Source organism: Hemicordylus capensis, chromosome 1, assembly GCF_027244095.1.
Source record: "Hemicordylus capensis ecotype Gifberg chromosome 1, rHemCap1.1.pri, whole genome shotgun sequence".
In the NCBI taxonomy this organism is placed as follows: domain Eukaryota; kingdom Metazoa; phylum Chordata; class Lepidosauria; order Squamata; family Cordylidae; genus Hemicordylus; species Hemicordylus capensis.
The window spans coordinates 23,100,346-23,123,523 of record NC_069657.1 but is presented as its reverse complement, the minus strand read 5'-3'; the positions used below and the strand labels follow the sequence as shown (position 1 = coordinate 23,123,523).

Here is a 23,178-nt window from a genome sequence, read left to right as displayed (position 1 = left end):
TTTTTTAACTCTTAGTGTTTGAAAATAGAGCAAGATCATGGCATTGGAAGGCATCTGTGGGGAGGAAGGCCATCCAGTACTATTCTGTATCCCTTTTGTATTAGAGCCAGGACCCACCTGTCCATTGTGGCCTGCTCCCAGGCTTGGAAGTAGCCCGACAGGCAGCACCCCCAGGTTGGACAATTCCAAGTCATGGCTGTTGCTTTGACTGTTTTGCCTGATTAAAAGCCTGCCTGCTGTTTCCCATACTCCTTGTTGGGAACCACTGGCGATTCCATGACCCTTGCTGTGGTCATACAAAAGGGCCTTTTATAATTTGGTTTGTCTGGTTTGCGGGAAGCTAAGGGCATAGTTCTCCTCTTGTCTCTAGATTCCACAAGCACCTCTAAGTGCTGTCTCACCGAATAGTTTTGTGCTATCGTATGGGACTGCTGTTAAATTGGTCTTAGAGATAGAGTCTACCTGCCAGCTTTTTAGCCAAAGGTGTCTCCTGCCCACTGCCGTAGCAGCTAAAGCCCTGGAGGAGAATCTGATGGAGTCCAATGTGGTGTCAGCCACAAAGACCTGGGCCTTCTGAAGCTTTAAGAGTTGTTGCCACAGCTGCACTGGATCACTAGGAGTATCATTAAGAAAGTCATCAACCTACAGTAAACTAGCTCTAGCTACCATAGACACAGCTGCAGATGACCAGGTTGCTAATGACAAATTGTCATGGACTCTCCTTAGAACCATTTCTGCCTTCTTATCTGAAAGGTCTTTCAGAGATGCCTCACCATCCTTGGGAAGCAGACACCAACTGGGCCACTGGTGCGTCAGTATTTGGGGTCTTTAGCAGGTCAGAAGGCTCCTGCTGGAAAGAGCAGAAACGGGATGCTGCCACCATTGGATTCCTATTAATGGCAGGCAGCAGCCATTATAATTTCCTGTTTATAGTTTCTGTAAAACAGTCTGGCATTGGTAGTAATATGTCTCTAGGTTTGACCCTGGGAAACTAAATCCCCTTTGGCTGTTTGGGTAGACTCAATCATTATCTTTTACTGTAACCTTATAGTTGTTACCACCTTGGTCATTAAAGGATTAAAGTCCTCAGAGACAAACAACCGCTGTGATACGTTGTGGGATTCAGGCTCCTCCCCCCGCCCGACCATTCTCCCTCCTCCTTGTCCTGAAGGGTATCAGGGTCTTGGTTACCTCCCACCCATGTCCACTTGGTCCCCCTCTATGTCACCTTCAAGTTCAAAGATAAAAGTTTTTTTGCTTTTCATGACCAGTGGGTCTAACATTCCCCAGAATCAGGGCCTGACTGTTCTGAGGAGTGAGCCCCTTCATCATGATGCTTTAAGTCTCTTGCCCTTTTTGCATGAGACTCTTTGGTATTTTTCTTTCTTTTTGCTTTTGGGAGAAGGCGGGGGGGCGGGGGGAGACTCACTATAAGAAGATTCATCTGAAAAGAATGACACTCGCTTGCACCTCTTTGCTTTTTTACTTTTCTTACAAGGCTTATGCTGGTGAACAGTTTCCACAATTGCATTCTTGAACCAGGCTTGCCATTCTGGCGGTACTGATTTTGGCAACCTGATAGCCTGATTAGAGGGACCTGTGAGGGAGCTACCCTCCCCTTGGCAAGAGCTCACCAGTTCCTCTTGGTGTCCCTGGATTTTGTGCCTGGCATTGTCAAGAGTGCAATTTCTGCAGCTCCTGAGGGATGCCAGCGGTTTCCGCGCCCTTTCTGTCACGACCATCTTGAATAAGCTGCATTGTCTTCAAACTGCTCAGCGTCTCCATTTTGACCTTTTCTGCCCAGGCTCTGAGTTCCACCTGGGTCGGAGACGGATTAACAAGTGGGCCCAATGCTGATGCTCTGGCAGCTCATCAAGCAAGGACATCGGCTGCAAAGCCACTGCCTGCTATTCTGGAGCACTCCTGGTGCTTGCTCCTGCTCTCCTTGCCACTGTACTGCGAGTCTCACAGCTCAAGGGCAGGAGACTTGCTGCAGCAGTATTCTGCGTCGCGCCGGGCAGCTCTGAGGCGGCCGGCAAGGACGTGCCCAGTAACAGGGCTCCGAGGGATCTTGAGGCTAGAGGGAAGTTAGTCCCAGCCCTCCCAGTAGTAACACAAATGTTCCTGGGCATTCCTGTGCGCTCCATACAGGGGATTTGGGGATTTGAACTCAGGTCTCCCCGGTCCTAGTCCAACACTCTAACCACACCACCACACTGGCGCTCATAAAAATAAAATCACTTTTATTTCAAGTGCCGGAGCAGGGAGTCTAACTCCTGACCTTCAGCTTCCCAGGCAGCAGCTTACTACTCTTTGCCACCAGGGGAGTTGCCCTGCTGTAATGATTGACATGATGGTATTAAACCAAGACTGCCAGGCAGCGGGCACCTCATTAAGCACTTCATTTTCTGGTTCTGGGGCTGTGGGAGGGGGACCAGTGGCTCTGATCTCACCGGTACAGCAGGTATTTCTGGGAATGGCAGCTCAGAGGGCAAGCTGCCAACATCCACCCATGCAGAAGACTGTGTGACTGGTGCTTGCTCTTCTCCGGTTGCGGCCCACATGGCACGCACAGGCTCCCATGTCCCTGGATGTGGATTTGCTCTCAAGGCCCCAATTCTCCGCCACCACGGTGGAATTGGCTTAATTAAGAAGCACCAGGCAGATGGGAGAAGCCAGGCTCTCCAGCAGTGGCCACAGGCCCTGCTTGGGGCTCATCCCACAGAAAGACTGCTTTGGTGGAAGCAGGCTGAAAGCAAAATGGAAGGGTTACTTGTGCTACTTCTAGGCCTTTTTGGCATTGTAGGATGGACACAATTTGAAGCTCCTGTCTGTCTTCTCCCACCAGGCCTTGAGGCCCCAAAATCCCTTCTCTAACCTCATGAACAGGATATAATGGTGTGCTTTGAAGGCTTTTCTAGGCCAAAATTCTCTTCCCTTTAAGGACAAAGATGTTGCAAATTCACAGCCTTGGCCATTCTATACTTGCAAGGAAAAGAGAAAGAGATTAAATACTCTCCCAAGAATGAGAAGAGATAAGGCATGGACCTTATTAGTGGAGAGGAAAGCTGGTCTTGTGATAGCAAGCATGAATTGTTCCCTTTGCTCTTAAGCTCTGGTTGCATTTTAATGAGGCTGTATTTGTGAACACCAATATCTTCCCCTTAGGGGATGGGGCTGCTCTGGGAAGTGCAAAAGGTTCCAAGCTCCCTCCCTAGCATCTCCAAGACAGGGCTGAGACTCCTGTCTGCAACCTTGGAAGTGCTGCCAGTATGTGTAGACAATACTGAGCTAGATATACGGAGCTGGAGCTTTGGTTTAAGGTGGTTTCTGATGTTATGATCTTAGATAGGCAACTAGAGAAGGAGAATAGGACATAAGGCCTTAGGCTAGCAAAGAAAAGGGCTGTCTCTGGAGAGAGGCAGGACTTAAAGAGCTAGGTAATGGGTTCTTCTTCCCAAGCTCTTAAAAGATTTAGCTGATTTACATAGTCCTGACTCTGAAGCACATGGGAAGGATAACCCACATGAGATGTCCTCATCCAGCAGCAGAGAAGTGTGAAAAGCTTAGCAATAGAACATGTAGAAATGATCAAGTATCTCAAAGTTTAGGACAGTGAAGACAGACACTTGTCTGTCAACTATATTGCCTCAATTCTACTGCCCCAAACCCAAGCTTTCAAACTGGCATCACCATCAGCCCAGGAGGAGTGTGCATGGTTTTAATATAGAACATAATAGAACAGACCACCGGACCTGTCCGACAGTCTGGAGGACTGTGACTTTAAGCAGGGGTGGTGGTGGTACTTACCCCCCCCACCCCCGCCGCTCTTCCCCCTCCGGCGCTGGTCCTTGGAAAAATCTTCTTGGGGCGGCAGAAAGGAGCTCTGCTGCCCCTGCCCCCGTCGTCGTTTGTCAAGCCTTAACAGAGACGAGCGCTAGTGCTAGTTACTAGCGCTCGTTACTACAGCACTAGCGCTCGTCTGTTAAGGCTTGACGAACAACGACGGGGGCAGGGGCAGCAGAGGTCCTCTCTGCCGCCCCAAGAAGATTTTTCCAAGGACCAGCGCCGGAGGGGGAAGAGCGGCGGGGGTGGGGGGGTAAGTACCACTACCACCCCCGCTTAAAGTCACAGTCCCCCCCTGCCGGACTGGGGGGGACTCCGAGCCATGCACATCCCTACAGCCCAGTCCCCAGGCTCTTTAAAGACTAGTAGTATTTCTACTTGCAAAACCAATATTTGTTTTGACATGCAACTGTCTAGCCACTAAGCAGGAACCAGGCATCCAAATTTAAACTGTTGCTCAAGTCACATGTGCTATGACTCAGAAAATTCATCCAGAACACTTTATTTCTAGATATTCCAGAGTAGAACTGTACATGCAAAACTGCATTAATCACAATAGGTTTACAGTAGATTCTATTCTATGGTAAGAGTGGAATTTAGAATCCTTTTTTACAGTATAAAAAACTAAACATCAATACCTCAGAACTTTGTGTAGGATGTTAGGTATTCCAATACCTAGTTACTAGGTATTGTTATGTTACAGATGTTCAGTTATAACTTCAGAATTTAACATCAACATTGCAGAATATATTAGAGATTCCTACTTGCTCCCTTTTTCTGTCCACAATCAGCCTAACCCCTGCCATTGACTAATCAACCAATATTCCTTACTTGCCAATATAAGGTAAGATTGTACAGTGTTTACACCAAGAAAGGACATTCCCTCAATGGCATCTCACATTACCTTAAAAAAAGCAATGTAACAAAAATAAAGGTATAACATCGTCAAAAATAAATATAAGGAGGGAATGCAGACAAGTGTCAAGACTTTTTGGCAAGTCACATTCATAATATACAAAATATAACTTATTCAAAGCCAAGGGCAAAGGAAATATCCAAATGATTTTCTTCAAGTAGTTAACCATTTAATCCACTTCCTCCATACGTGATGTGTCATCATCTCCTTCAAGTGGTGGCATCTCTTCAGCAACTGCTGGGCTAGTTTCTTCTGCAGCAGTATCATCTTCATCTATGCCTGTACAAGAATATGAAATCACAGCATTTGTTTTAGCAAGGTATAGTCCACTTTCCCCACAATTATTCTCAAAACAGGTTACAGTAAAATAAAAAAATAAAAGTCACAGCAACATCACCACATTGTAACTAAATTTTGTATCGCCAAAGACTTAATAGGGTTTCAGTGAATAACACATTTCCCCACAGAGCCTTACAACCCTTAAATTTAAATTGAAGTGTTTGAGATAAACTTACCCAGACCAAGTTTGATCATTCTATAAATACGGTTGGCATGTGTCTGGGGATCCTCTAGACTGAAACCAGAAGACAGGAGAGCAGTCTCATACAGCAGGATGACCAGGTCCTTCACAGACTTGTCGTTCTTGTCTGCTTCAGCCTTCTGCCTCAGTGTCTCAATGATTGAGTGGTCAGGATTTATCTCCAGGTGCTTCTTGGCAGCCATATAGCCCATTGTGGAGTTGTCCCTGAGTGCTTGTGCCTTCATAATCCTCTCCATGTTTGCAGTCCAGCCATATGTACTGGTCACAATGCAGCATGGAGAAGTCACCAGTCGGTTGGAGACCACAACCTGCAGGAAGTTGTTATGAGTAGACCTTTATGGAGGATTCTATACAGTTTCAGAGATTACAATATCAATATTTGCTTATGCATAGCATTTGCATAGAAACATTTAGGGTTTCTGGGGAGATACAATACTATGAGAATGCCAGTTTGGAGAGATGTGATTGACCCAGAGTCACCCAGCAAGTTCCATGGTGACTCTGGGCCAGTCATGTATCTCCCAGCCTAAGCTACCTCACAGGGCTGTCGTGAGGATAAAAATAACCATTTACACCATTCCGGGCTCCTTGGAGAAAGAGCAGGATATAAATGTAAAAATAAAACATTAACGTTCTCTGCCCACAACTTTTGATGCTTTGCATCCAGAAGCCTTGCAAAAAGTAAAGCCCCATCCCTGTCATTTCCAATTAGTCCGAGGTCCTAGGACTGGGAGAGACTGCTGCCAGACTTTTAAAAGATGTTGCAGTTTGGGTACAGTACTAGATAGCTGGACCAATAGTCTGACAGTACTTTGAAGTACCTTCATATGATCTGTTCGCTCCCTCAGAGATATTACATAGGTATTAGTTTACCTTCTCTACTTTCTTTTCAAGTATGTCTTTCATGATCTTGCAGAGGCTTTCAAACTTTGCTTTCTTCTCCTCCTGTTTCTTTTTCTCTTCTTCATCTTCAGGAAGCTCAAGACCCTCCTTTGTTACTGAAACCAAAGTCTTTCCTTCAAATTCTTTTAGTTGCTGTACACAGTATTCATCAATAGGCTCAATCATGTAGATAACCTCCAAACCATGTTTACGAAGACGCTCCACAAAAGCAGAATTTGCTACTTGATCTTTGGTTTCACCTACCAAAAACAAAACAGCTTCAGTCAAATTTCACTACCTTAAGTGAAACCCTGTAGAATTCACAAGGCCAATTCTGCCCCCTCCCCAAGTGGAATAACTGCCAATACATGAATGAATACTTTTGACTCCCAATGCCAGTTATAGATACTTAAGGCCACGTACAGCAAAGCCACTACAAGCCCTCTCTGCAATGATCCACCCTGTTGGTCACCATTTACAAGCGCAATTTTTCTTTCCCTCACTCCACTTTGGCCATGGGGCTTCCCAACAATCTTCAGTTATTCAATATTAATACAATGAACATTTAATAAACTGCTTTTCAGCAAACATTCCCAAAGCGGTTTATACATATACAATAAATAAAATGGCTCCCTGTACCCAAAGGGCTCACAATCTAAAAAATACACCAGCAACCACCACTGGATGGATGCTCTGCTGGGGATGGATAGGGCCAGTTGCTCTTCCCCTTCTCCATAGAGAGAACCACCACTTTAAACGGTGCCCCTTTGCTCAGTTAGCAATTCAAGGTAGCAGTGTCTCCTTTAACCACCAAAATCTGCAACTATCTTTGAGAGGAGAGTTCCGCTATAGCTAGAAACCCTATTCATTAGTATCTAGACTATTTTAAATTAGGTGTACCTGTTTAGTTTATTGTATTTACGGTCACTGACCAAAGGAAGTGTACCTGTAATATAGTATACATGTTTCTGGTTTTCCTTCATCCGAGTGCAGTAATCCTTTAGTGACACCATCTCATCCCCAGATGCAGAAGTGTAGTATCTTAATAATTCTGAGAGTTTCTTGCGATTCTGAGAATCCTCATGTATGCCAAGCTAAAAAAAGATTGTATTTTATTAGCTATTGCAAGGCATTCTATCAAAGACAAAGTCTCACATGAAGCCAAGTGCATACTCTGATTCAACTAACCTTAATGTTTTTGGAGAACTGCTCATAGAACTTCTTATAGTTTTCTTTATCTTCGGCCAACTCAGTAAACAGTTCTAAGCATTTCTTGACCAAATTCTTCCGGATCACTTTCAGAATCTTGCTCTGCTGTAGCATTTCACGAGAAATGTTTAGAGGCAAGTCTTCTGAATCAACCACACCTCGCATGAAATCTGTGAAGATGACCTTGATTAATCTATCATTCTGCACAGTGATAATCCAAGTTATTCCTACACACTTTTAAGATTCCAACACTGTACACACAGCTTTCAAAATACCGTTAGAATAGAGGTGCAAAGGAAAATTTAGAGAATTAGTTCTGTTAAGGAAAGAAATTCCTACATAAAAATAAACCTACAGCACTTATTGCTACAAGATGTGGCAACAGCAGGTTCAAACTCATGGAGGACAAGCCTATCAATGGCAGCTAAAATGACACTTCAGGCTTGAAAACCATACACAACCAAGTATCAACCAATTAAGAACTTCTGCCTTCATACCTTCTAGGATGCTGCCAAGAAATATCTGGCTAGTTGCTACTGAGCTAGATGAAATTTTGGTCCGAATTCAGCAGGATTCTTTTTTTAGAAGTTGCTAAGTTTACATGTGCTTTTAAAATGTTACTAGCTGAACCTGCACAGAGCATCTGTGCAGTAGTTTACTTACTTTTAGGAGTTTCATTGGGAGAATTTGATTGGTTGATTGTTTCTTCTACACTCCCCCCCACCTCCCGCCCAAGTCTCTCCCCACTGCCTCCCGCCCAAGTCTCTCTTCCTACCCTCCCTCCCCCCACCTCCTGCCCCAGTCTCTCTTCCTGCCCTGCCTCCCCATTCCTCTCCTGACCCGGCCTCCACTGCCAACTGCCCCGCCCCCCCAAACGCACTCTCCACATCAAGACGGGCACATCTATGAGGATTAAATATATAGACAGGCCCTATGAAAGCTCTAGAGGCAGCAAGAGCTTTCATCTTAGATAGATATTCCTAGCACATGTAGGAGTTATTTACTCACTCAAATATTCAGGAATTAGTTCTTCACAGTTATCCATGATAAACACTCTGCGCACATACAGTTTGATGTTATTCTTTTTCTTTCGGTTTTCAAACAAGTCAAAAGGTGCACGCCTTGGGACAAACAGGAGTGCTCTGAATTCCAGCTGCCCTTCCACAGAGAAGTGCTGCAAAAATATGATTTAGTTAAATTTGGGTGAGGTGGTTAAGTTTATGTTTCAGCTACATGCTACAAATAAAAATGTACTGAGAACTGTGAAGACAGCATGCATTTCTAAACTAAACAGAAACAGTAAAGAAACAAGTCTTGGTTATTGATTTCTCTTCAGAGTATCTGTTTATTAATAAACAAGTCATTTTATACTGCTTGCAATATGTCTTTATAGAGCACAGGCACAAGAGCTAATGCTTAAAAGCAACTCTTTAAAATCTGATCTCTGTACCACTTTATATATATAATCTAAATTCAAATAAAGATGCTTAACAACTGCACCAGGTTTCCAAAGAAGCAGCCATCTTACTTTTACTGCTAGGTGGTCTTCCCAGTCATTAGTCAGACTCTTGTAAAATTCTCCATATTCCTCATTAGTAATGTCATCTGGGTTCCTGGTCCAAATTGGCTTTGTCTTGTTGAGCTCTTCCTGGTCAATATACTTCTCCTTTATCTTTTTCTTCTTCTTCTTGTCACCATCTTTCTTTTCTTCTTCTTCATCAGAGCCAACATCCTCAATCTCTGGCTTATCTTCAGTTTTTTCTTCCTTTTCCTCCTTCTCTTCCTCCTTTTCCTCTGCTTCATCATCACTAACCTCCTTATCACGTTCTTTCTCCACCTGCACAACAGAAATGTAGAGATGACTGACAGCCAGCATCACCTAATTCACAACTCTTTATTGTAATTCTGCCTCTGGAGCAAGAGAAGAGAGATGACCCATCTTGGGTGCCCTGCATCAAGGAGAATGAGAGGAGTAACCCTCTCAATTCTCATGCAAAGAGTACTTGGTTATTCTGACAACTGGTCCAGGAACTAAAGTTCACCCTCATACAAAGATGTGGTACTGAAGTTATCATTACCATAAGATTAACAAACCTTATATTCTAGGCATAGTTTTTGCATAACTAGCCATTCTGAAATGCACCTCAGTATTTCCAGCTATCAGAATTTTTTTTAATCTGATCATAAAAACATCACAGGCTCAACACAAATACATGATACTGCTGGACATTAACTGAAGCCAAGAAGAACAGTGCTCAGAGTGTTTGATGCTGGTTAGGTACAAGACTAATAAGCTTCAAAAGAACACTTACAAAGAGTGTTATTGGATAGCCAATGAACTGAGAATGCTTCTTGACTATTTCCTTAACCCGCCTTTCCTCCAAGTACTCCGTCTGATCTTCCTTCAGATGCAAGATAACCTTTGTACCACGGCCTAGAGGCTCACCTGCAACAGAATTCAGCCACCATTACCAGTCAGACACAGTGTTGTTGTTACTAGCAAGTTTATACTGTGTTGTTAACTAGCAAGTTTATACTGTTCCAAAAGTCAAGTTTAGAATATTTGAGAGGTAAGCATACACCACAGTATATAAGCTGTATCTGCAGAAAGAGTTGTGTCCACACTAGTATCAACTTGAAATTTTAGAACATTAATAAAAATCCAGCCAGGTATTTTAGTACTTCTGCTTCCCTACTATTCCTTACCACATTATTAGACAACAAAAAGACATCATAGTTACTGTGGTTCTAGCAAGACATTACCTACTAGCACTGTGCCTTTTATCACCTGCTTAATAGTGTTTATGAAAAAAATTGGTAACAAACGAACAGCTCTTACCATTGTCCAGCCTGACAGTGAATGATCCACCAGCTGAAGACTCCCAAGCATACTGCTCATCATCATTGTGTTTGGTGATCACTGTCACTTTTTCAGCAACCAAGTATGCAGAATAGAAGCCAACACCAAACTGACCAATCATGGAGATATCAGCACCAGCCTGCAGGGCCTCCATGAAGGCTTTGGTACCAGACTTGGCAATGGTACCCAGGTTATTCACCAGGTCAGCTTTGGTCATCCCTATGCCAGTATCCACAATGGTCAGGGAACGATCATGCTTGTTAGGAATCAGATTGATCTTCAGGTCCTTTCCAGAATCCAGTTTGCTTGGATCTGTCAAACTTTCATATCTGATTTTATCCAGGGCCTACAAAAAGACAGGGATTGCTTTTTCAGTACACAGAAAACTTTAGCAGAGATGAGCCTTGGATTACTAACACCCTTGAGAATTTACTTACATCTGATGAGTTAGAAATCAGCTCCCTAAGGAAGATTTCCTTGTTGGAATAGAAAGTGTTGATAATCAAGGACATCAACTGAGCTATTTCTGCCTGAAAGGCAAAGGTCTCTACTTCCTCCTCCATTGGTTGATCTTGTGTTTGCACTTCCTCTGGCATCTACCAACAAAACAAAACAAGACTTCCAGTACACAGTACTTGCATGGATAACATGTTTAACACACTAAGGAAACGCTTTACTACTCTGACGAGAACATCACTTTCTCCAGAGTGATGTTAAGTTTCATTTCCCTTTCCCACACTGTATCTTTATGATTAGCATTTTTTAAGCCAGTGCATGTTTGTCTCTCATACTAGGCTGTTCATGCTAGCAAATTCCTTGAGCATTTCATTAGTCTCAAAGTTTGTATGAGAATGAGTATAGAGGTGCTTTCACAGTTACAAATAAGATTTAAGAGACAATTGGAGGATCTCCAGTTTAAGTAACCTTCTTTAGACCAGATCAAAAAACCTCCATGTAAGTAATCCAATCTTTTTCAGGTAAGCACTTGCCTAACACAGACTACATGGTGCAAACCACACTGGACATATAATTTTGAAAAAAATATATGTGAAAGTAAGACAGTTTTATGGGTTTGGCAAAATCTGCTACTGTCTGCTTTGAACATCAAGTGAATACTAACAAACTTATACATTATAAGCAATGATTTTTTTTTAAACTGAAGTTGCAATCCGATGCACATTTTACTTGCTGTTAAGTCCCACTGAACTCAAGGCTTAGCTTATGAACAACCAGCTATAGAACCGGGCAGAAGGTTCTACTTTTTATTTCTATCCATTTTAAGAGACATTCCACACACTAAGTACTCCCCCCCCCTTAATTCTAGAAGACCTTCACTGAACTACAGCTCTCGACAAGAGCACACGCCAGCTTTGTCTCTGCTAAGCGTGCAAGGGAAGGGGGCCCTCCCTCGAATCGAGGAAAAAGAAACCGAATGAATGAACCAACCAGCCAGCCAAGACTGCCGTTGCTGCGCCACCTGCCGGCCCTGAAGTGGGACGTCTCCAGGTTTCTAGAAACTGCTAGAGTCTTCTCCGCCCCCACCCACCCGCCGCGCGTCGGTCGCCCCCACCTCTCTCCAGCCCCCTCCCTCCACCAGGGCTCTGACAAGCCCTCTCGCCGACGCGGTGCAGCCAGGGAGGGAGAGGCTTCACGTGCACGCGCCGCCACAGGCAGGGGCGCCCCCTCCTCGCCTTCTCTCCCCCCCCCGCTAGCCCCCACTCACAGACGGTGGGGCTTCACCCCTCCAGCGGCGCCTCCATCCTTTCCCCTCGTCGCCGCCAGCCCATCGGGCGTGAAGCCTTAGCGCAGCCGGCAGAGTCTCCCGCCCGACCTAGGGCCGCGGCCAGGTCTGCAAACATCCCCCCACCTCCGCTGCAAGTAACCTCTATGGAAGCGCGGGTGGGGAAACGAGCTGCAGCCGCCCTCGTCTCCTTCACAAACGCCTCGCCGCGGGACGATGCTCGCCCTCCAGGCTCCCTCCCTCCTCCTCGCCTCCGCAGACACGCGAATGCTGCATTCGGCTCCTCGCGCGGTTCTTTCCCTCCCTGTAACGACCGGGTGGCCTCCCCTCCCCCGCTTGAGGGCTCGCGGATGCGCCCCTTGCCGCCTGCAACGACTCCATCTCGCGCCCCCTCCTGCTGCCACCCGTCACCAGGTTCGCTGGTTCTCCCCCCACCCGTCACCCTGGGGGGAGCGGGGGGGGGTCTCCGCTTCGTGCGGGAGAGCAAAGGTCATCTCCCAAGATAATAATCCCGGGCATTCCCATCGCCGCCTACCTTGATTGAGTCTCGAGTACCGGCAAAAGGATGGTTTGCCCAGAGCGTTCGCCCGCCGCTAATACAACCGCTCCACTCACCACACCAGCTGCACTGCGCGGCGTCCCGGCGTCCCGCTCCTTTATATAGCCGCGCCCCCGCCTCTTTCCAGAACCATCGGGAACCTTCACTTGACAGAGAAGGGAGAGGGCGGGGACTCCTTCGCGTCGTCTCCCGCGAGGGAAGAGGGGCGGGGCCAGGCGGCAGAGAGCGAGGGGAAGGCGCCCTGGAGTGAAAGATTGCGCATGCCCGGCCTCCCCCTCCCGAGTCCGACTCTCAAGCGTTTTCAGCTGGCCTCCGCGCTCGAAAGTAGTTGGGCTACCGCGCATGCTCTCGAGCGCGAAGCCCGGTGGGCTGGGACGCACGCCCCGGGGTTGTGGAAGAGGTACTGCGCGTGCGCGAAAGCGGACTGCCCCGCCTCTTCAAGGCGGGCGAAGGGGGGAAATCCATACAGGTTCGTCCGATTATACTGTCATAACCGTAGCCGTCAATCTCGCAATACAGCTGAGGTCGGGGGAGGAGCTATGAGAGCTGCTTGTGCGGTACCCGCCCTTTTGGAAGGGCGGGACTCCGCATTGTTCCGTAGTAGGTGGCTCCTCCAGGCTTTCCCCTCCCCGCAGTGCCCTCAGAATGTCCTAGAAGCAGCGCGGGGGCGGGGGGAGTCCTTACCACGTGTCCCTTCCTTCCCGTTTGAGAACTGTCTAGAAACCAAGATGTTGCTCTGCATCATCCTTTACGACGAGACGCCATTGTGGCCCCTTTAAAGAGCACAATCCAGAACGCATGTTCACTCAGAGAGAGTAACTCCCACCGTCGTCAAGGGGGCTCATTCTTAGGTCAATGAGCTGTACGCATTTACAGGGGAGTGAGCCCCGTTGAGCACAGAGGAACCGGGCTCCGAATACTAATTATGCGCAAAACTGCACTGCACTGTTCATGCAAACGTGACATAATGGAACTTACTTCTGAGTAAACGTCCCTCGGATTGGGCGTCAAGTTATGACAATTGTATCTCCCTGAGACCTTGCGGGGGAAGCGGGGAGTCTATATCCTTTTCTTTAACCCCACTTGCCAGGGGTTAGCAGGGAAAGTGGGTGTGCAGCTTTGTGTGCTAGAACTACATTTAGAACGTAGGTGGAACCCAGTGACAGCTGGTGTTGCTAGCTGACCTGACAGGGTTGTTGTGAGGACAAACATAACCATGTACCCTGCTCTGAGCTATTCAAAAGAAGAGCGGCATATAAATGTAATATGTATTATAAATGTATTGTTTTTATGCCTGTATTTTATATGTTTTAATTTTTTTTAGCTTGATGTTTTATTGCCTTTTTATTGTATGTTTTAACTTTTTAAAACCGCCTTGGGGTTGTCTTTTAATGAAAGGCGGTATATAAATGCAACAATAAATAAATAAGTAAAATAAAGGTCAGTAGTTATCCCCACACATTGAAACAGGTGCTGTGGTCATTCAGTTACCCCACTTAAAGCCCTTCCATGCAGCAGGACAAAGCAGTCTACTTCAGGCAGCAGCAGCTTCTGAGGCGCAGTGTGAAAGGGCAAAAAGCACTCGCACCATCATGGCCCACAAAAGAACGAGGGCAAAATGGCACTGTGCTGCTTTTCTTCATGCCCTTTTCTTCCTTTCTTGTTAGGGGAGATGTAGAAGTGATCCGAACAAGGAAAAGAGAGATAAAGGGGTGGGAAAGGAGGGTGGGTCGTTTGTTGCTTTGCCCCAAGCTACAAAATGGTTACGTTATGTAACCAGGGTAAGTTGCATATTTTGAAGATCAGTGATGTTCAGTCTTGAGGGTAAGGTTGAAAACTGGCTCAAAGCTTAGCAATAGAACATGTAGAAATGATCAAGTATCTCAAAGTTTAGGCCACCTAAAACAAGACACTTGTCTGTCAACTATATTGCCTCAATTCTACTGCCCCCAAAACTGACCAATCCGAGGGACGTTTAGGAATGTTTAGGATTGGAGAGCATGTGGCTAGAAGTCAACATAAATATGTATATGTTATAAGACACACATCCTATTCTTCCTCCCAAGAGTTTAGGGTCCTGTATGTTTTCGTCCTCCTCCCCACTTTTATCCTCACAACAGTCCTGTGAGGCAGGTTTGGAGAAGAGAGAGAGAGAGTGTCTCACCTAAAGTTCCACAGTGAGTTTCATGACTGAATGGGGAACGCAAGTCCCCCATTCCTAGTCTTAAAACACTAGACCACAGTGGTTCTCAATTGTGTGGGTATTGATTGCAGGAGAAATCTGTTGCACGAGAAAAAGGAGATTAATTTTTAGCTGTGAAGTTAACTAGTGAGGAGGAGAGTTTTGAATACCTTTAGAGATCAAGAAAGGGTTTAATTATCAAAATGTGGGGAGGCTGTGGGCCTCAGCCAGGCCCTGTGGGCCCAAACCCTGGATCTTTTAAGTACATAGCAAAACATCTGCAAGAGAGAGGAGAGAGTGGAAGGATTGTCCATGCAAAATCTGGTATTGGCAGGTATGTCGTTCAGAATTTGTTCCAATAAATTAAAAATTTTCAATCTTCCCCTAAGTGTATTTTGGTGTAAAAAGTAGTGTATTTAGATAATTTAATTGGCAGGGCAAGGGGAGGGGGGAGGGGGGAGAAAGGGAATGAGATAAAAAGTGGGAGGATGAGTGCATTTGTAAATGTACTATGCTTGAATTTGCAGTCCAGAAGGACTGAGTGAGAACTGTGAAGCAAGGGGCATGTGTTGGACTTTTAACTTTTTCCCTTACAGATGCACTATATGTCCAAGCTGGTTGGACATGTCCAAAAATCTTTCACACACACTATTTACATAGTATTCCATCAGTCAGTATGATTCTGTAATCATATGAAATGTTAAGGGGGTCTCACACATGCTGACTTGCCCCCAGCCCCACACACGCCTAGAGATGGCACTGCTTACTTCACATCCCCTTATCCTATTTGGATGGGAGTCCCTAAGGGTGGAAATATGTCTTTTAATGAGGAAAGGTAAATAGGTGAAGGATTCCAGAGTAGATTATGCCAGAAACATTTTGGATGTTATTTCTACAAATGCAATTCTATGCTCTTCTTGTGTTAATAAAACTAACTTCTTAGCTAAGTAAACCTGTGTGTTTTGATCTGTGGCATGCTGATTTAACCTTTAATGCATTTTGACCTTTTGCACAAAGCAAATAAAGTAGTAAGTAAAAGTAGAAACATGTTGAGAAAGAACAATTTTCTCATCTATTTTGCTATTTAAGCCATTTTGAGAACCTTGTTACTTTAACAAAATTAATATTGTCATAAGGAAAAAACAAAACAAATCAACCACACACAGAGACCAGATTAGAGCTATAAGCAACACAATAGCCAGCAGCACATGCTAAACCAAGGCAGGAACACAAATAAATCCATTTTGTTAGAGCATTTCTTCTTCTTTTTTTACAATTTTAAATACTTTTGCACTGACTAATTTCCTCACAAGAAGGTATATTGTTGGGATGGGGAAGGTTTTTCTTACAGAAGTTTGTACAGAAATTTGTACAGTTCTGGCCTATATTGTACTTTGAAAATGACTTTTTTTTAGTTTACAACTCTCTCTCTCACACACACACACTAGAAACAAACACAGGGACACAAATGGAGATTTTCAAGTGAGTTTGGGGCTTCTCTCACATGTGCACACATACAGATACAGGGGGAGGGGAAAGAGAAATACAGTGGCTTAAGCAGGGCAAACAAATACACCCAAACAAAACAAAAAACATTCAGATAAAGGTTGGGAGTTCATATATTTTACATTCCTCAATGGAGAGAAGCCCACAGCCCGCTTCCTTCCACTTCCTCCATTACCATTCATCTGCTAGTGCTTAATCCAAATCCCTGATTCCTCCCAGCTTTCTCCTTCTTGCTCTAAAATTGCAGGTGGCAAGGGCGGGGGAGGAGCACAAGACTCTGCGAGAACCAATCAGGTGGCTCTAGATGCTCTTGCTGGGGGAGGGCTGGAGGACAGGCAGCAAGAAGAGAAGAGTTAACTCTTTTTTGTCTCTGCTGCTGCCAAGGAATTGCCTGCCGCTGTGAATAGAAATTCACAGGGAGAAGAGTTGTTGCTCCTGTAGTCCGGAGGAGCAGTGACCAAGAAGGGACAGGCTGCCAAGCACTGCGGGGCCTGTCCCAGTGCAGGGCCAGGGGCAATTGCCCCGCTTGCCCCACCCTAAGGATGGCCCTGGAAGTAAGGTAAAACACAATTTTCATTCCTTGTCTCAATTACCAGTACCCCTCTCATCCTGATGTGCATTAAAAACAATGGATTAACTACACAGGGCTGTTTCAAATATTATGAACTCACTACATGGATATTAGGAAATGTGTACACCATCATGAGTGCATTTGTTTTGCTACGTGTACGCACCCGGGAGAACCCACTACCAATCAAAGTTCCTTCTCCTACATATATTATTAGAAGTTAGAATTCTAAATCCTTGCTCTTAGCACTGCAGTAACCTCTTCTGGCCAATAGAGGCATGAGGAGTTATGAGAATAGGTCTTTTTTGGTCAGTTAAGAATAGAGATGTACATGAATCATTTTTTGCTATCAATTCAACCTTGAATTACGGTATATCGAAAATTCACCAAAATAGCAATAGCAGTAGCACTTACATTTATATACTGCTCTATCGCCGGAGCTCTCTAAGCGGTTTACAATGATTTAGCATATTGCCCCCAACATTCTGGGTACTCATTTTACCGACCTCGGAAGGATGGAAGGCTGAGTCAACCTTGAGCCCCTGGTCAGGATCGAACTTGTAACCTTCTGGTTACAGGGTGGCAGTTTTACCACTGCACCACCAGGGGCTCAAAAAGATTTGCGGTTCACCCATAGAGAACAATTAGTAACTTTAATCACCCCATTGTTCCCCATGGGTAGGTCCCTTCCCCATGGGTAGGTCCACCCCATTGTTCCCCATGGGTAGGTCCATGGGTAGATCCTTGGTCCTCTTAGACCAAGCCCTGTCTAAGAGCTACATAATGGATAGAGGTGGGGTGTGGGGAGATGTTTCTATCTACCCTCCAAGAAGAAAGGAAGTGGACTGACTCCTCACAGGAAATTCTGAGGAGTCAAGGCAGAGGTCACAAAGCAGAGGTAAGGCAGGGACAGGTATGGAGACCCTCACTAACTACCTCTACTCCCAATGCCCTAAGTTGTCATTAGAATAGTTGGTGCAAAAGGCCAATGCACAGGAACTCCATCTCCTACAGTAAAATCATTCACTAAGCTATTGATAAAAAACAATGCATTGTGTATTAAGTAGACCACAGAGAGCTGCACACTTATCTCCAGAGCAGGAGCAGAAAAATAAGTGTCCTTGGGAGTGCCTTGCTTTGCAATTCACTAGGACCAGGTGCCTCTGAGTACCATTTGCGGGGGAGTAACAGCAGGAGAGAGGACTCCTGCCTGTGGCTTCCAGCGGCATCTGGTGGTCCACTGTGCGAAACGGGATGCTGGACTAGATGGGCTTCTTTGGGCCTGATCCAGCAGGGCTGTTCTTATGTTCTTATGACTCAGCACTGTGCACTATACATGAAGCCGCCAGACAACAACATCAGAAATAAGGAAGTCTGCGTAGCTAAGGTGTCTACAACATTTCTGAAGGAAAGGATAATGCAGCATCCATAGTATAATGCACTCAGGCTTTTCCTTCCCTCCCTCCCTCTCTCTTTCTCTCTTTATGTTTTACAGAAGTAATGAGGTATTTGAGGCCTATTACAGGGGTGAAGCAACCTGCCTAGAGAGGAGGAGGCTGTTGGTTCGAATCCCTGCTGGTGTGTTTCCCAGAATATGGGAAACTCCTATATCGGGCAGCAGCAATATAGGAAGGTGCTTGCTGAAAGGCATCATCTCCTACTGCGTGGGAGAAGGCAATGGTAAACCCCTCCTGTATTCTACCAAGAAAACCACATGGCTCTGTGGTTGCCAGGAGTCGACACTGACTCGACGGAACAATCTTTCCTTTTCCTAATGTGATGTCTTAGGGCAGAACTAGAAGTGTCCCACAACATGGGGGAGCCGTCCATGGCACTGGCAGCAGCCCTGTGTCTAGTTTGGCCTCACACTAATCTTGCACCAGGCAGGGAAATCACACATACCAGTCTGAGGAAAATATTACAGGGACCAGTTGGAACAGTGCTTAGAGCCAGGGGTCGCCCCATGAAACTGAAGGTAAGGAAATTTAGGACCGACAAGCAGAAGTACTTTTTCACACAGTGCATAATTAATCTACGGAATTCTTTGCCATGGGATGTGGTGATGGCCACCAGCTTAGATGACTTTAAAAGGGGCTTAGACAAATTCACAAAGGAAGGTCTCTATCAATGGCTACTAGTCCGGTGGCGATAAGCCACCTCCAGCCTCAGAGGCACAATGCCTCTCAATACCAGTTGCAGGGGAGCAACAGCAAGAGCGAGGGCATGCACATACCTCTTGCCTGTGGGCTCCCCAGAGGCATCTGGTGGGCCATTGTATGAAACAGGATGCTGGACTAGATAGGCCTTGGGCCTGATACAGCAGGGATGTTCTTAAGACCAGCCATCCTCCCCAGCTTTCCTGTCCTCAGAGATTGCAGACACTGTGCAGAAAAGGTGCTGGAACACCACAAGCGGTTGTTTATTCAACACCTCATTTTCTGCAGCCCCCATCACAACATTCTCTCCAGCTCCATTAACAGCACATGCTCTTGCAAAGAATAGGTGCTTTGAGCAGCTGAGGCCTGTCTAGTAGTAGGTAGTAGTTGATTGAATGCTATTCTTCTTTGCTACAAATGCTTTGTACATCTTAGAAACTGGTGAATATCCATACAATGCAAAGGTTTGGTTTTAAAACAACAACCCCACAACAAAATCAGTAGTGCAGAGGGTAGGATTGGTTCCGTCCATCTCATTTTTCCAGACTTCTGCTTACATGCCTGTGCATCTGTAAGCTAATATTTGTTTTATGAATCATTTACAAAGCCTTTTCTATTTTAGTTTTGTTTTAGCTTCAGTTGTAGCTACAGCTAGAAGTACAAGTTTTCCAAGTTTTTATAGTATCATTTATGCTGCTTATTCATAACAAGTAACATTTTATGTTTGGAGAATGACATTTTCCAAGTCTGTTCTGGTCAGTTCTCAATCTGGATATGATCATTTGGAAAATCCTTAACTTTTCAGAGCAAACATTTAATTCCCTTTGTGGGAGTAACAGGAACAAACCAAAAATCAAATTGATCAGATAGTTTTTAATTTCCTTTTGGATAACTGTGATGGAATCAACCGACCAGCTAATATTTTAAAGAATATAAGTGAACAAAGACCAAAATGTTTGTTTATAATTCTAAAGTGTAGATATATTAAGAATATTTATATATTGCTTTTCAACAAAATGATTTACATCAAGGAATGAGAGAATGGTTCTCTGACCCAAAGGAGCTCACAATCTAAACATGTGATTTAATATTTATTACATGGATAAATTAAGGCAGGGGAGGAATAGTCTATTTTTTATTCACACATCTTTTACACTTACGACTATCCACTCCTAAATCCCCAGATAATAGTAATCTCAGCAGATCTAGACACTAAATGCTTTTTGGAAAAAGACATCAGAGTTCCATTAATGGAACCCTGATGAAAATATGGTACTCTGAAATAAGAGATACAATAATGGAATTCCCACTTCACAAGACCTTTGGAGGGGCAAGCAAGGGCTGATTCCATTTGATTCTAACAACACTCCGAGAAAAGTATGTTAGGGTATGTTGACACATGCCTAGCCCAAAGCCACCTCTTGAGATTTATGGTTGAATGAGGATTCCAACCAAGGTCTCCCCAGTCCATGTTCAACACTGTTACTTCAGTAGCTCTCAACATAGCAAACACAGTTGCGAATTGGCTTAAGGGCAAACTGGCTTCTGTTGACACAGCGGGTCCTGCTCAGGCATGTAGCCATATTCTTGAAAGTTCTCCAGCCACAGAACCTGATTCTGCAGCCAGCACAAGAGTGGTGTGGCATGAATAGCAGAAATAGGCAGGACTAGGGCCGCGTCAGTCATACCTCATAGGATTAAACAAACTACTCTGAAAAGGTTTGCAACTAAGAGTTAGCAGATGCTGACACAAAGAGTGTTAGAACATAAGAACCGCCCTGCTGGATCTGGTCTAACATCCTGTTTCACACAGTGGCCCAGCAGATGCCTCTGGGAAGCCCACAGGCAAGAGGCGAGTGCATGCCCTCTCTCTTGCTGTTGCTCCCCTGCAACTGTTATTTGGAGGCATCTTGCCTCCGAGGCTGGAGGTGGCCTGTAGTCACTAGACTAGTAGCCATTGATAGAACTGTCCTCCATGAATTTGTCTAAGCCCCTTTAAAAGCCATCCAAGCTAATGGCCATCACCACATCCCATGGCAGAGAATTCTATAGATTAATTATGCACTGTGTGAAAAAGTACTTCCTTTTGTCAGTCATAAATCTCCTGATCTTCAGTTTAATGGGACGAACCCTGGTGCCAGTGTTGTGAGAGAGAGAGAGAGAGAGAGAGAGAGAGAGAGAGAAAATTCTCTGTCCACTCTCTCTCCATGAACACATTTATACACTTCTGTCATGTCTCCCCATGTGTTCACCTGCAAGTCGGCTGATATAAAGCATAGGGCGCATAATCCACAAATGAGTGGATATTAATACTACAGAGAAACTGGAAAGAAGCAAGAAGAGCAATATAGGCAGCAGTTGCAATGCTAACCATGCTTTTCTGAAAGCACCAGCAAATACTGCAGTCAGAGAAGGCTTTACCTTTTCTGACTTCAGCATTTGCTGGCACTTTCAGAAATGCAAAGGCATGAAACCCACATGCACTCCAGATGGTATCTCAGCAAAACCAGTGCAACTCTACCCACCCACGAGAATAGAGAAGGAATAGCATGCTTTCAATAAGCATGCAGGCATATGTGGTGTCAGAGGCAGCCAGCACACTTCCCACAGTGGCACCATTCTCTCTCTTTTGTAAGTCTGGTGAATTAGGAAGGTGAAAAGAACATATTCAGATACAACTAGAGCAGAGATATGGCACTGCACAAACATTGCACAGGTCACAGAAAAGCATAGCAGATGCTGCACAGAATTGTAGGCAAGAATAAAATGGTTGGTGCTCTAAAGAGCACTAAAGATAACGGCTTATGAAATATGCAAGACAAAGCTACATGATTTGCAGAGTGGGACTACGACTGGGGGGATGTGGCAATGGAAAGTGTAATGGGCATCATGTGTTTGGTATTTGAAATGGTCACCTTTCAGAGGCATGGTCCATTGGGTTGTAACCCAACCCTATGCATAGTTACTTAGCCATGAAGCTAGAATATTTCTCCCACTTTTCAACCAAAAGTTCACTAAAACACTGTTAATGTAGCAAAAGGTGCAAGATGATGGTTCCTTGCCCCAAAGGCACTCACAAGGAGCCAACCACAGGTATAGCAAGAATGTAGTGGGTCCTAAGAACATAAGAACAGCCCTGCTGGATCAGACCCAAGGCCCATCTAGTCCAGCATCCTGTTTTGCACAGTGGCCCACCAGATGCCGCTGGAAGCCACAGACAGGAGATTGAGGGCATGCCCTCTCTCCTGCCATTACTCCCCTGCAACTGGTTCTCAGAGGCATCCTGCCTTTGAGGCTGGAGATGGCCCACAGCCCTCCGACTAGTGATTGATAGACCTCTCCTCCATGAAGTCATCCAAACCCCTCTTATCCAGGTTGTTGGCTGTCACCACATCCTGTGGCAGAGAGTTCCACAAGTGGATCACAGGTTGTGTGACAAAGTATTTCCGTTTGTTGGTCCTAGACCTCCTGGGTGCCCCCCTGCCTTCTTCACCTCCCCCCATCTTTGCTCCAGAAGGGTGAGCTATCACCCAGTTGGAGCCCCGTCTCCCCCTCATGGGCCCAGGGACATTTGTCCCCCCCCATCCTTTGCAATTATGGGTATGCCCCTGCAACCATCAGCCACCGGGGGGATATTTTGCCAAGTGAAACAGTACAGTTGTTCTTGCCCTGCTAAGTATAGGAGAGCCACCAGGTGCCCCTTTGCCCAGTTAGTGGGAGTCCAGTAAGCCCTCCTCGCTGCCCAGGGGTTGAGCACAAGGGTTCAGAGGATTGCAGCCATATTGATAGTCATGGGATTGGCATCCCCTCAGCATTTCCTGGATTAAAACAGGGATATGCATATGCGTATGCATGTGTGTAGGAGGCATAGCATACAATTCTATCAACACAGCCCGAATGGAAAGCAGGAAACATGCAGAACATATTATTCCAGATTACCAGAGCACACGAGCGGAAGCCACACCCTCCAAGGTTTTGCAGATGAACATGGGGATACACCTGTAGAAACTAGTTCTTATGCCAAGCTCTCTGCTCCCGATCAGACATTACCAAGGACTGAACTCCCAGGGGTGTAGATATAATTGAGCGGATGGCAGGGGCGTAGCAAGGTTGGAGTGGGCCCAGAGACAAGATTTTGAAATGGGCCCCTCGCTGATATACACACACACAAACACACTTCACAATATATAGTGCACTCACACTCACATCCCC

At 45.3% G+C, this 23,178-nt stretch overlaps 1 protein-coding gene across 1 annotated transcript; it reads right to left on the bottom strand.

Moving 5' to 3' along the window:
• Nucleotides 1-4,332: 4,332 nt before the first annotated feature.
• On the bottom strand, nt 4,333-12,687 carry LOC128331955 (heat shock protein HSP 90-alpha). The gene is made up of 11 exons (XM_053266073.1): nt 12,531-12,687; nt 10,692-10,850; nt 10,234-10,600; nt 9,707-9,840; nt 8,923-9,231; nt 8,403-8,568; nt 7,374-7,564; nt 7,132-7,279; nt 6,177-6,445; nt 5,278-5,611; nt 4,333-5,041 (listed from the first exon to the last, which is right to left on the bottom strand). The coding sequence occupies exons 2-11, from the start codon at nt 10,848-10,850 to the stop codon at nt 4,932-4,934; spliced, it is 2,187 nt and encodes a 728-aa protein (XP_053122048.1). The 5' UTR covers nt 12,531-12,687; the 3' UTR covers nt 4,333-4,931.
• Nucleotides 12,688-23,178: the final 10,491 nt, after the last annotated feature.